Source organism: Mya arenaria, chromosome 13 (assembly GCF_026914265.1).
Source record: "Mya arenaria isolate MELC-2E11 chromosome 13, ASM2691426v1".
NCBI lineage: Eukaryota > Metazoa > Mollusca > Bivalvia > Myida > Myidae > Mya > Mya arenaria.
In genome coordinates, this window is record NC_069134.1 from 53,307,209 (window position 1) to 53,321,916 (window position 14,708).

At 33.9% G+C, this 14,708-nt stretch overlaps 1 protein-coding gene across 2 annotated transcripts; it reads left to right on the forward strand.

The window, feature by feature from the left end:
* Window positions 1–7,371: 7,371 nt before the first annotated feature.
* Window positions 7,372–13,099, forward strand: LOC128214966 (prostaglandin E2 receptor EP4 subtype-like). 2 transcript variants are annotated; one of them, XM_052921689.1, is made up of 3 exons: window positions 7,372–7,388; window positions 8,368–9,224; window positions 11,654–13,099. In XM_052921689.1, exons 2-3 carry the CDS (start codon window positions 8,376–8,378, stop codon window positions 12,434–12,436), a joined length of 1,632 nt encoding a protein of 543 aa, XP_052777649.1. In that variant the 5' UTR covers window positions 7,372–7,388; window positions 8,368–8,375; the 3' UTR covers window positions 12,437–13,099. The 2 variants fall into 2 exon arrangements, with proteins under 2 accessions (XP_052777649.1, XP_052777648.1); XM_052921688.1 differs by lacking the exon at window positions 7,372–7,388 and adding an exon at window positions 7,496–7,710.
* Window positions 13,100–14,708: the final 1,609 nt, after the last annotated feature.

Here is a 14,708-nt window from a genome sequence, read left to right on the forward strand (position 1 = left end):
ACCCTGGTTCAATGGTTTAGATAATGTGGCAATTGAGCGGATTTACTTCTTTACTATCATCTACCTGCCTTCACCGATGACATCCTCGTGCAAGACAACGCAAAGGCTCGATGTAAGACACATACCTATATTTCTAATGATTCTCTTATATATATATTATTTGTGCATGGGCACTTAAATTTTTCATGTATTATAGTATAGTTGCCCAAATGGAAATAATATGACGCGACAAATCTAAACGAGAGCTTAAAAAAACCAATAGCCCCAAGGTGTAACGAGGCAGATTAAAACGTAAAACTACTTGAAGTTTACGTATCTCTAATAAACAGTTTGTTTAAATTGAAAACATAAAACCTACGTTTAATTATATTTTTATATCACCGCGGCGAGACATTTTATGTCAATATGCGCGTATTAATTCGTGGAAAGTTTAATCATTACGACCGGTGAATACTTGCATTAACTGGCATATAGTAATATAAAATTTGATTGAAGCATGAATTTCAACTTTCATTCATAAAACTTGTTTTTACTTCTTACTTAAAACATCCCAGTATTTTTATGTGCATAGAATGATCGGTCATATTTGTTCGTTATTTTCCAATTCATCGACGTTAGTTGGTCGAAGGAGATGTAACGGTAGTGAAATAATACACAACTCTCTGGTAGCATGGTCATGAACAGAATATAACGGAACAGTTATTAACCATGTAACATATTAAAATGCAAGTCAAATCATCATTTTTATCATAGTTTTAAACATTTATTGATTAACGCATTCAAAACATTCATATAAATTTTGCTTGTTAGCGTGTTTTTTTCTTCGGGTGTGGAGGGGGGGGGGGGCGGTGTGTGAGATGGAACGTTAAAACGATACCTGTCAGCACGTCAACGGCTATTTTCCATCGCGTTATTGTTCTTTCGATGATAGCCTAGAGTGTTCCGATTGCTAGTGTTGTAACGTTACTTAAAGATCGCATTGCCATATGCATCTCGCTAAATGTTTGGCTGCCGATAATATCCCTGAGTTTTCCGTTGAATTTTATATTCATTATATTCAGCTACGCGAATATGTGTTTTGCTGTAAATTTGCATTTCTGAAGCAGCCTGAATTTTAGTTATCTTTGAAATAAGGTGTTGTAAACAGAGGTCAATCAAATGTCCTGTAATTATTCTGATATTGACGCTACATGGGTCTCTAATTTATCCCATGGGAAATTTGATATGACTCTGATAATATTCGATTGACAGTTCTGATAAGATGCTGTAATGACAAAACACACTTGTTGATAATTGTTTTCATTACTATTGTAGCTTAACATGCCAACCGATAGGAGACCGTGACTATTCACAGCGAATGTTTTTGTGGTTTGCGTATTTTTTCAACAAACAAGAGTAATTTTGTTTATAATGTCACGACCATTTCAATCAATAAATATACTAGTTAAATAAAATTCGTGTCAAAAGAGGAAAACTGAAGAATTTAATTAATATCTTGTAAATAATAGCTTGCGGTCGCGTCAATTTGAAAGACGTTAAAAGATGGTACCATTAGCTCCCTTCTCCTAAATCCGCGCAGTGTTACTTCCCTTACAGTGCAGTCATTGCCGACATGCATATCACGTGACCATATATCATATCGGCGAGGCTTTAATTATTTTATTTACTTTAACCTCAATGCAACTTGAATAATTGCAATTTGATAAGAACTATCCAAAATGAGAGAAGAAAAGACAACCTTAAAAAATGTCATATTGCTGAAATCCCGCTATACCGACTTACTCATGGTGGCAGTTATCAATTATTCTGCTTGTCAAGGGAAATCACTGTGTATGAGATTGTCCCTTCCCCATCGCTCGGCATAAAAGCTGCACTCTAACAGATACACCATTTTGACAATTTTTGATATTTTACCTTTGTATGTGCCAATAGTTCTACAAATGTCTAAGATCGGCTGACAAACTATTAGATCACTTTTTTTCAAATTTACGTTCAAATGTTGATGTAAAGTTTAAAATTTTACTAACGCTTTAAATAAAAAAATGATGTTTTCGACATTTTTCCAAACAATTAAAAAAAAATCTACAGTGAGTTTTTATATGACCGAATTGAAGGCAATGATGCTAAAACCAGATGATTCTGAGAACAAAAATGAATGTCAACACTGTCAATCTGTGATAGTGCAGCTAAAGTGTAGTACTGGGAAAATGGTGTACTTAGAACTGGTGATTCAACGAAGGAAAGTTGTATCCTGTGTATCGGTGCTTTAAACCGAGTACGCTGAAAAGTCAATAGGTCTCTTTGCAAAATCTAGGGTAACGCACCATATCTCATCTATTTCTTTAAGAATTCTTATATCTGGATTGACTGAGAATTACAGTCACTTCTACCTCTTGTCACAAATGGGACACAGTGGGTCAATAACAAATGAAACCCGCAAGAAGAAGCCCAATGGTCGAAATTTCAAAACTAAAACCTGTTTAGAGGCACACGGCAATGAACTAGTCGCACAAACATATTAAAACCACAAAAAAGCATAAAACTTTAAAATCAAACTAACATCACATACACATATACAAGCACGACAAACAAACCACACCCTCATCAAAATTGCTTCATTGTTTAATGATGGGATAGCAACCTTAGAATGGTAGCCATGACGTTATACGGGATTTTAGAATTTGAAAGAAATAAAATTGCAAAAGTTGATTGAACATTGGTCGAATCGTTAATTATAAGTCGTACATATTTAAGTCGATATCGATATTGTTGATATCAATATTCTGTAAGTCGATAGACAACTATTGTGATAGAGACATTTTAATATCGTATTAACATAGATTTGGCAGTTTAAATCCAAAGTAAGTGTTCCATTGATTTTTTGTTCATGCTAAACAAATTTTATTTTTGATAGTAATAGTACTTCAACAGGTTGTATATACCGTCACCGTTGTTAATTTTAAATGTTGAAATATATTATGATGTAATCATGTATTTTAATTATACAAGTATAGCTAAAACACTTGTCTCAAATCTTGTTAAATTTACTTCCGATCACAAGTGTATCGATTTAACTTCAAGACCAGTAAATATTTTGTTTATAATATAAGTTATTAATGATGAAGTTAACGACGTTGTTAATTTTATCAAACTTCTGAACAAAAGGCCAACAATTGCATTTTTCCCTAATTTAATAGAACTTTAAAATTGTGTGTGTTCTAAGAGGGTACCTTGCAACTCCAAAATAAAAAAGACGTATATTCTATATAATAAATATTGTTTATCCATACAAGCATACAACATAAAGTAATATAATAATTGTTCAGAAACCTAACTTCAACGTGAATTAGATGATGTTTTCGTAAAAGCAAAATCAAGGTCAATTAAGTTGAATTCCATCAGTTCCTGACATACATGTATGTAAATTGCCATTTTCTAATACAACTACTTCTCTCATTACCGCAGTACTGACCTTTTTTGCATAATCTTATTGTCTATCAATTTCATAAATCTATTCAACTGTTACTCATTGTTTAACAGTTGCGGGCTCTCATAATAGCACCTGATACAATGAATTATTTGGTGTATGTTTACCAATACCAATTATTTGCATGAAACCATTCTATATGCAAGTTGTTTTGACCTGAGCTAATTAGCAAGGCAATCGCGGAGATTAGATAAAAGGTCATGCTCTACCTATTGTTAATTTCTTTGCAAAGTTATTATATTTCCCAGTTATTTATATATACTTGTATATGAAAGGCGAGTTATGAATGGATTACTCTTGATAAGTTTGTCAAATAATGAATCATATTTGTTAAGGGACATCTCGCAAATTTACGATTTGTCTTGTTATCAAATGTATTTTCCTAATTTAGCGTTTTGTGTGAGAATGAAAATTTCACAAACTACATAACATTATAAGGAACATAACTTGGCGGGAAATAGGTCGTTTATATTGTGAATGTATTTATATTCACTCAATACGTATTCAATATAGTTGGATTTGTTCATTAATAACAAAATCGAAAAGACCAGATGTCTGTTGTTACACGGTGCAGCCCTTTGGTGAATTAATTATAATTGGATAAAATTGTTTCGGATTTGTTCGCAAGGTGATTATATTAGTCTGTTTGCACGATGGTTAAGATTTTGTTTTATTGTTGAATGATGATATTCCCAATTCAAAATGTATCATTAAAATGTATGTATTTACAGAAGGGTATTTTTTATATTGCGATAACCTGCTTTGCGTTTTGTTTTGGAAAAAAAAGCATACAACCGTAATTGAATTTACCCAGGTCGATCGACTAAATTTCAGAAAGTCTGTGCTAGTGGACAAACATCATTTTGAGCACTAAGCCGGTAAGTATTTGTTATAATTAACAGATTTGTTATATTAATACATTTTTTTTTATTTTATGCTGCTTTACATGAACGCTATTCATTTGTCTAAGATTGAATTATTCCCCGATAAACAGTATAAACTGTTTCCCTCTCGCGCTATGACGTCACTGGAATTTCCAAACTTTATTTTTAGACGGCATTTTATTTACTTTTTAACTTTATTCTTTTAACACTTTGTTTAAATATAATTTCGATCTGATAAGAACAAAGTTGTTTCCTTTTTAGTTCAGATAAACATTTGAGCAGGTATTAAAACAGGTATTTATTGTTACTCAAATAACCATGAAATAACTGTATACTATGTATAGATCAATTTAAAGTGTTCGTCCGGCGACCACCGGGCCATAGCACGATTATTTGAGCAAATACTTATCTTTATATAAATCATACGAAATAATCTTGACCTGCTCTGCCCTACTTAACCTGTCTATTATTACAAGGCTAGTGGATTCTGCTTCATCGCTGTGTGTCATGTTTAATAACGATGTGCCTGTCAAATGTTTTTAGTTAAGTAGTAAACACAACGTCCATATCATGTCGCGTTCATTGTCACAATTTGTGATGCATTTCAATAAATACGATTCGGATAAGGAACTATTTTATACTTTCCCCACCCAAAAAACAAAAACGGTAGGTGACGCTTTGTCTTAGTTCTGTATATACTAAAAACATAATTGTAGAGGAACATTATTTCATGTCCAATGATCATAATTTAATAATCATACCGCAAAACAATAATAAAAAGTTGAGACCAAAAGTTTCTAAAATTAGCTATGCAAAGATAAACACTGCGTTGAATGAGAGCTACAATAATATTAAATGGGTTATTTCATAATTTTCACTTTTAACAGGGACAAAACACGAACTGCCGTGACAAACATTGCTATAAGGAAACTAATCTCGTGTGAGCATTATGTTAAAAAAACGCATAATAGGTTTTTGGTATAAACTAACTCATTACAATTACAATTTGTCATCTGTTTTGTATAAATACTTGTATAAAGATTTCTCTGTTAATGGCCATCAGTATGGATGGTTTAGCAATGTTATATCATACTTGATGCTTGTGGTCTGAGTTATATATGGCAAAGTCAATACTTTCCAGGATCTAAATATGCTTTGTTAAACTTAGTTGAAACTTCATTAAAAGACCAGTACAGACAGCACTGGAACAGTGATATTGTTAGTTCATCCAAATGTATTAATTATAGAATATATAAGTCTGAATTTAGGCTTGAAAATTGTTATATTAATGTACATGATAACCTCATGCAACCTCTTGTAGATTTCAGACTATGTAACAACCACCTGCCAATTGAAAAGGGTAGATGGCTTGGCATTGATAGAAATGATAGAAAATGTAATTTATGCACTTGTAATGAAATTGGCGATGAATTCCATTATCTTCTTCGTTGTCCTTATTTTATGAATGCTAGAAAAATGTACTTGCCTACTATAAATATGCAAAATGTGAATATACTTACATTCAAGAATATTATGTGTGAAAATGATCCTCATAAGATAGACATGTATATTGTATTATACATGTCACCTCAAAACACATACTTGTAATATGTGATGAGAGTAAAATAAAACTGTAAAACTGAATACTGACAAGCCACCAGGAGATCAAAGGTATAAAGATATTGAGAAAAATAGTTTTGTATTAACGAGCTAAAGCGAAGAAAAATTGGCAAACGCATAAAGTACTTACAGATGGATGAAAAGTTGACTGTGCACATTTTGTGCAAAAAGGATTGCTGTACGACTGTGAACATGAAGGCTTAAACACTTCTGACGGACGTACAAATAAAAAAAGGGTCGATAAAACGGTCGTATGCATGAGTTTCTGACGAATAAACCAGATAAGGGGTTGGGTGAACAAAGTACCATTTGGGGGTTGTTGAACTTTCCGTAGTACGCATTCGGAGAGCAACATGACATCTACGTTATATATTCTGTTTATCAGCCTTATTATATATAAGCCTTTATATTAAAGTCGGATTTCGCCTGTGAACTATATATAACCTTTTGGACTATTCCATTAAAACAATCCTCGAACGGTAAAGTATGTTTTTTTCATCATTATCTTTCAAAAGTCGACTACCCTTTCGAACAAAGGTATTAGTTAAAATATTTGCACTAGCTGTTAGCTGTTACTTGCCCCTGCCCCTTTTAACACAGTTATTACTTAAACACACTACATAAGCTGTTTTACAGTAATTAGTATAACAAGTGTAACGGTCCGCTGTAGGCGGCGGATTTGCGTTCATATAGTCTCGACTTCTATGCACTTGCTAGAAAGCTCAGCTGTCCTGTGAGGCATAGTAAGTTAAAACTTCAGCAATCTTTAAAGCTCTGCTTTCATGATGGTTGAAGTATAACGGTCCCCTGTAGGCGGCAGAGCTCTACAGCGGCGGAGGTGCGTTCATAATAATATTCCGTATAAAACGGAAGTACGTTCATACCGGATGTAAACTTGGTTGGTAATATGCAAATTAGCAAAGCCCGGGCTATGTCAGAATAGGTTGGAGAAAAAATATGGAATTAGTGTACGCATTTATCGATCAAATATATCATAAATCATTTTGCTATAATAAGAATAAATTCTAAAATATATAAATTCAAATTTAAAGTGCATTCGGCTTAGTGCTTATAATCGCACCATATCATTGAATCTGTAGACCTTAATGTAATCACTGACCTTACACGTTATATATAGTGTCAGGCTGACCGAACATTCTGTTAGTCAACTGATTAGCTAGTCAACTAAATCAACTGGGTTGGTATAATGCATTACCTATGAAAGCCAGCCCAATAACTCGAATTAACGAACAAAAACAAACATCAAACGATATTTTTCTGCGCCTTTGTACAGAATGAAAACATTGGTTGGACCTACATTAGATCGTCCGTTTTGACGATCACCTAAGTGCTATCGCATTTATTTGGAAGGACTTATATCGTTTTTTTCTGTCAGCGTAAGTGAAATAAGGAGACTTAACAGGCGTTTTATTGAGTGCCCCGCTCATATTCACTCCAGCGGGACTATCCGAAATTTATCACAACTGGGGAAAACGTTTGTCAGGCAGTTCTACGGAATGGCTCTCGTTAGTTTGGACTGAAATAGAAATGGATGTGATTCGAACATGATATATAAGACATTTAGTCTGAACAATTGAGAGTTATTCTTAACATGACTCTTGTTTAAATGAAATAGATAAATAAGATATTATAAGTGAGAGCAGATTTTATAGAGTGTCAATTTTTTATATGTGTTTGGAATAATTATACATACTAAAGGTTCATATTTGTTTTGTAATTATAGATGCAAATGATTTAAATATACATACGGTATTAGTTAGCAAATATTTGAAAATATAGAAAACAGATACGAATATGGCGTATAGATATTAAAATATACAATACCAACATGAAATATTTGAACATTAATGTAACATTTACTTCATAAATATGAAATACCGAATTTTACATAGTCTGACTCGCCATTGATTTGGAGTTTAATTATTGGTGATAGTCGAACATGACGAATGTAAACAAAGTAATCCATCTCTATCATTCGATTATATCAAGGTATAAAGTTTATAACATGTACTTAAACCAGGGAATCTTATACATTAAAAGCAAATGATCAGTTTGTTTATAAATGATAAAAGGCAAAGAAAAAAGAATAATAAAAGACACTTAGGGTACCGATAATATAATGATTAAATCTGTTAATACGTTCAATACGCTTAAATCTTTTGTAATGCCATTCAAATCCAACACAGGTGCTAACGAATATCTAATATTGAAAACACATTTATTTACGAAAACCTGTTTTCAAGATATATATTAACGGTATCGAGTGCAAACTGAGAAATCCGTGTAAGACGCTATGCCATCAATAATTCAACTGATGCTGAAAAGTAATTATCTATAAGTTAATGAATTTTTCAGGCATAAAGATGGCGGACGACATTTACAGCTTCATCAATACCAGTATGTCGAACCTAATCACCAACAGGAATGGAGGTGTTGATGTCAACGCTTCTTTCTGGTCGTTTAACGCATCTAACGGAAATATGACGTCTGACGTTCAATCCGATCCGCTTATCTCTTTTACGGTTCCAGCGTTGATGTTTTCGTTTGGAGTCTTTGGAAATATTCTGGCAATAGTTGTTCTCCTTAGATCTTCCAATGAACATAAACGGACTGTGTTTTATCGACTGGTGGGAGCGTTAGCGTGCACGGATCTCTTAGGAACATGTGCAACGTCGCCGATCACGTTAGCCGTTTACGCTAACAAGTTTAAATGGGTGGGCGGGGACGCCCTTTGTCAATATGAGTCGTTTATGCTCATATTTGCTGGATATTCAACGGTTTTCATCATTGGGGCTATGGCAGTGGATCGTTTTCTAGCCATACTGTGCCCATTTTTCTACGACCAACATATTACGAAGCGTCGAGCGGTGCTCGGTATTTTCAGTCTTTGGGCGTTTGCTGCATTTCTCGGACTTTTACCGATCTTAGGACTCGGAGAAAACGTTAAACAGTTTCCTGGAACTTGGTGTTTCTTTACGTTTGTGAGTTCAGAGATTAAAAATCAAATTTTCGCCTACATGTATGTTTCCATAGGCTTAACAGTGATCTCAATGACGATTGTGTTCAACTTTGTTGTGACGTGGACTTTATTGAAGATGAGACGTAAGGCCGCTAACGTCAGGCACGCTAAACGTCAGGATAGTGAGCTACAGATGATGATTTTGTTACTGGGAATCATTATCATCTTTTCAACGTGCTGGTGCCCATTCTTGGTAAGGCGATTTCGATCATATATGGATCTAGAAATGTTCATATATTTCAAAACAATAAATGAAATATTTCAGTCGAAACTATTATCTTATTTATATTTGTATTTGTTTGGCCTTTTTAGGTGTAGTATATAACACTTGTTTACAATATTTGAGAAAAATGCACCCTTAGTGTAAGCCTATGACTTGATGTTGTATTTCCTATACCATTCTATTCTAACTAGTTTCCTATTACTATTTTCACATACTAATGTCAATCAGATAATTACTTTGATATCGCTCCCCATAAATATTTACGATTCATGCATATCCAAAGTAGAGAGAGTAATACGTTTATCGCTATCTTCCAATCTAGTGGTCAGTGATATTTCTGATAGACATCTCCCCATCAAATGTATCTCAAGAAATAACTTGTTAGTGAACGTTAAAGCTGCACTTTCACAGATTGAACGTTTTGCAACCTTTTTTATTTATTGTTCGTGTAGGAATGAGCCAGGGTTTGCGTTAATGTCTTAAAACCAGAGATTTAAGACTGCTGACTTAAGTTCAGATCGCAGTGTTCATATTTACGTTCGAAAAATGATGTTTTATGGCTAAAAGCGTTTCTAATGTTTATAGAAATGATGTGATGTGATTGTTATCATTTGACTGAGTTGAAGTCATTGAGTTCAAACTCAGCTGATTTTGAGTATTTTTTTAAAACACTATTTAAATGAAAAACTACAGAAATAAGCTCAGTAGCCGAAAATTTAAACATAATTTCAGGATAAACGCCAAAGACATAGAACACAAAAACAAACAATCACAAACCAGAAACATGGAACGACAGCACAAAACTCCACAAACAACACAGTCCATATATACAACAAAAAAATAGGTGTGTTTATAAGGATTGTTAGGTATCGCCTTGGAGCGGTCAGTAAAATGTTAATTTACTCGGGGTTTTAACCAGTTTGTATGCACAACCTTACTTTCATCCCAACAATACCGAATGTAGTAAAAACGTAAATAGTAAATCTTATCAAAGTATGTATTAACTTGAGGAAACTTCTTGGACATTTTCAAAAGGCGAGGGGCGGGATTGCGATGGGCCTAATAAGAGCCCGTACATGTTTGTTCACAATTGCACAAAACATGCCCGGAATATCTTAAAACACATTGTATGCAAATATACTTAATATGGCCGATAAAAGGCTTGCGCTTATAACAGACATGATACAACACAACAGCATAGCATTTAAATTATCTTTCAAAGTGCACCCCGTTTATTAGATTGCAGTTTTTCATATCTATGGTCAAAATTGGTTTTAAATGGCTTAAACCGTTAATTTATAACGCTTTTAGAAAAGTTATGTGGTCGTCTTTTTTAATGATTGGAATGTGTTATAATGTGATTTATCTTATATACCTGAATTGAAGGCATCGATGCCAAAATCAGCTGATTCTGGAACAAAACATATGTCAATACTGTCAATCTATGACAGTGCAGCTTTTGAAAGGGAAATATCAAATAAACACAACACATATAATGACAAATGATATCATAAAGATTGAAATTTAATACAGAACAAGAGAGAAGAAGGGTCGACGGCCGCTCCCCGCGACTTATATTTAAATTATGATATTGGGCTGCGAATAAAAGCCACCAGGCGAAAATTATCGGAAAGAGATTAAAGGTGCACTATTTAGGTTAAAGTAATTGTGTGTTTAATTTAAGCGCATTCTCATGTTTATTTCATTTGACTTAATGATTAAAACAAAAACAAAAGGTAATGATTAAGGTACAAAATAATAAGAAATAACCTTAAGTGTTTTGTTAATTAATAAACACGTACCCAATAACACCAGTAAAAAGCCGCACATATTTCTTAAAAAAGTATGCCTTTTTTATTTGATCATTAAAGTAAGAAATGCATTAAAAATCAAAACAGATGTTATTGCATACACCTATATATATAGCGCCATTAAAGAAGCGAGAGTAAATTCCGATATAAAAACATTTTTGACGCAAAAAAGGCAAGTTATGCCGGGAATATTTAAACCACATGATATGAAAATAGATTTATTTGGGCCGAAAAAGGCTAATACATATTACACCCATGATACGGAACAATAGCAGCCAAATCACCCAAAACAAAATTTCGGGCAAAAATTCGGACAGTTGCCAAATAATTGAACTATTTCACTTAGACATTCACATTTAAAGTAAAAGGAAGCTCTCATCTCCTTAAAGTCTTTGAATTATACGCAGAGTCCCCAATATGTAGAAGTGAGTTTCATAATCTCATAAAGTGCTTTTCTAGAAATGTTAGTGGAAACAGAGAACGTTTTCGCCAAATCAACAGACGTACCATTTCCTAATATATCAATTCAACTTTTGATTACCTGCCATGCAACATTATTATGAATGGGTTTTTTTTTGTATTTTCCAGATCCGGGTTCTTATAAACCAGAGTCACCAACGACAAATTGACGTCCGGGCGGACTTACACGCTTTACGTCTCGCATCCTTCAACCAAATTCTCGATCCCTGGGTTTACATTCTCTTCCGGAAAGAACTCTTTGTGCGAGTGTTCGGTTGTATGAAGTCAATCGTTTCGCGTGTATGTCCTTGTAACTGCGCCAATAATAATGTCGAATTTGAAGAACGAATGGAGAGAAGCGAAACGTTTCGAAAAACGAGTAGTCAGGTTAAATTCATGGATTTAGAAAAGGACGATGACAAGCTGGAAGATGGCATTGACATTCATGAAATCCAAAGAACGGAGATAAACAATAAAGCAGACCTTAACAGCTCAGAAACCAAACGGGACCAGCGAAACCTTCAGCGAAAGACTTCCAACGGGTCCTCCAAACGATTGCATGGCAAAACCAAATATTTTACACCAGACGTTGATGAGGAAAGTGTTCCGCTTACTGAGGTGCATTCGTGTCATATAAATCTCAAACATTCTGCTTGCTTATTCTGTCTGTCCAATCATCCAAAAAGTGTTGTGAAAATGAACTCTCTCAAGGAGACTGGCTATATCGCAAAAAGCTTGGAGACTTTGAATAAAAACGTATTAGAAACCCCCTCTACAAATTACCTGTCAGTTATTCAGGATATGAGTAAAGTGAAAAGGGGAAGTATTCATATATCTCTAGAAGATGTTTCTGTAACACATCCACACGCGGAACGAGTTTGTAATGATCAAATGGTTTCTTGCCATTCTTAAAGTATCTCTACCCCTAAACAATATTAGTCTTTAAGTTTGATAGAGACTATGGCTGATTTATTGACTATATTACATCTTTCAGGTTTGTCTGATACTTTGCCAAAAATATGAACCTCTCATAAATGACCAGATCAAAGTATTTAAATATTAATGATTATCAATACTTATCAAAAACTTTTTGCATTTCTATAGATGTTTTAATGGGTATGCGCGGGTATGATTGTGCATTTCAAACTCCACAGTGTAGGTTGATGCAAACTTTTATTTTAACTTTCAAGCATTATTATGTTCAACTCGAAAACAATCGAAACATATCATTTTTGTGTACATAAAAAAATACAGAAGCCTTTATAGACGGAGTTTTCAATTAATAGGTAGGTTAAAAAGCGCCAATATATCAGATATATTTGTTCATCTGTACACAAAGTGTATGCTTCTTTGGTTTCATCATCAATGAGTTAAGCGTGATAATGCTTTAAAATTAAACAAAACGAATCAACCTTTTTTGTGCCCTTTATTTTACACTTGCTTAAATCAAATCGTATGTTGTTTGTTTTGTTTTGATCATCAAATTTTAACGAAATTTAATGATAATTAACTTAAAAGAAAATTGAGACAATCCATATCATACCTCTTTAATGTTTATTATTGTTCCCACTTTAATGTTAATATTTATGTAGAGCAAACATTGTCATGTGAACATAAACTGTACAGTAATCTTTTGCCAAAAAGATTTAAGTGTTTGTAGAAAAAAACATGTTTTGTTATATTACTTCGCTTTGAAACATGTTTTAATAAGAGTTAAAGAAAATAAGTGCATTCACGTTGTGTCATTTTGCATCTTATATCATACATCATTATATACATTCCTTCTTTAGAAACTTTTATTTTGCAATGATAAATGGGAAAGATGCAATCGTTGGTAGAAAGATGTAAAAAAGTGTTGAAATACAACTTCGGTGGTATTTTTTCAAAGCATATTTGAATGATAGTTATTCAAAATTTACTGCACATTTTATACATCGTTTGGTATTCCTTCTCGAAAAACCTTTGTTTTTGCAATGAACAAATGTGTATAATTACCGTGTATACGCTAATTTGTTCGATTCCATAGTATTAAGCCTGAACAACTGCTGGCATACATGCATGAGACAGATGGCCTAACGTTGTTAAATGAAACGAATAAGACATTTTGTTGCTGCATACAAAGTTTTTAATTTCATTTTTGGAATGATTTCATCCATCTTAAAGGCGCACAATATTATAAGTTACATGGTTTTACCCTAGACAAAAACGCGCCAACATATTGCTAATAATTTTATATGTATACGAATTAAATAACTTTTTTGGAGTTCAATATTAAAGTCCTGGCGATGCGTCATTTATGTTGTAGGCGTGTTATAGATTGATACGTGTATATATTAGCCTGTGTAAATTCTTATATTTAATTAATAGCTACATGGACATAAATTACACTAGTTAAAACGCGCCACAGATCGTCAATATTTGTATGTGTACACGAATTATTTTCTTCTGTTTGGTGTTCCTTATTAACGTCCCTTGCCATGTACAGAGGCCATATGCTGTTCGACGCAGCAATGATGTCCCCTTTCCATACGCATGCGTCACATATTGAACGACGCAACAGTGATTCCACTTACATTCGCAGGGGTCACATACTGTACACCACAGCAGTGGCTTCCCCTTACCATTCGCAGGCATCATATACTGTAGGACTCAGAAGTGATTTCCCCTTACCATACGCATGCGTCAAATTTCTGTTCGGCACAGAAGTGATATCCCTTACTATGCGCAGGCGTCATATTCTGTACCAAACATATGTGATACCCCTTACAATACGCAGGCGTCATATTCTGTACCACACATATGTGATATCCCTTACCATAGGCAGGCGTCATATTCTGTACGACACAGAAGTGATATCCCTGACCATACGCAGCCGTCATATACCATACGACACAGAAGTGATATTTCTACCATATGCAGGCGTCATATTCTGAACCACAAACACGTGATATCCCTAACCATCCACTGGCGTCATAAACTATACGACGTAGAAGTGATTTTCCCGACCATATGCAGACGTCACATACTGTACGACGTAGAAGTGATTTCCCCTTACCATACACAGGCGTCATATTCCATACGACAAAGAGGTGATATATATTACCATACGCAAGTGGCATATACTGTACAGACATACTTACTTACATTAACTTTGTTTTGAAAGGTCAAAAATCAAAAGTCTAAC

Excerpts from the sequence above, each read along its gene's own strand:
- LOC128214966 (XM_052921689.1), top strand. The coding sequence starts at position 8,376 with ATGGCGGACGACATTTACAGCTTCATCAATACCAGTATGTCGAACCTA. Across the intron at positions 9,225-11,653 it reads CGTGCTGGTGCCCATTCTTG|ATCCGGGTTCTTATAAACCA; the intron begins GTAAGGCGATTT and ends TGTATTTTCCAG.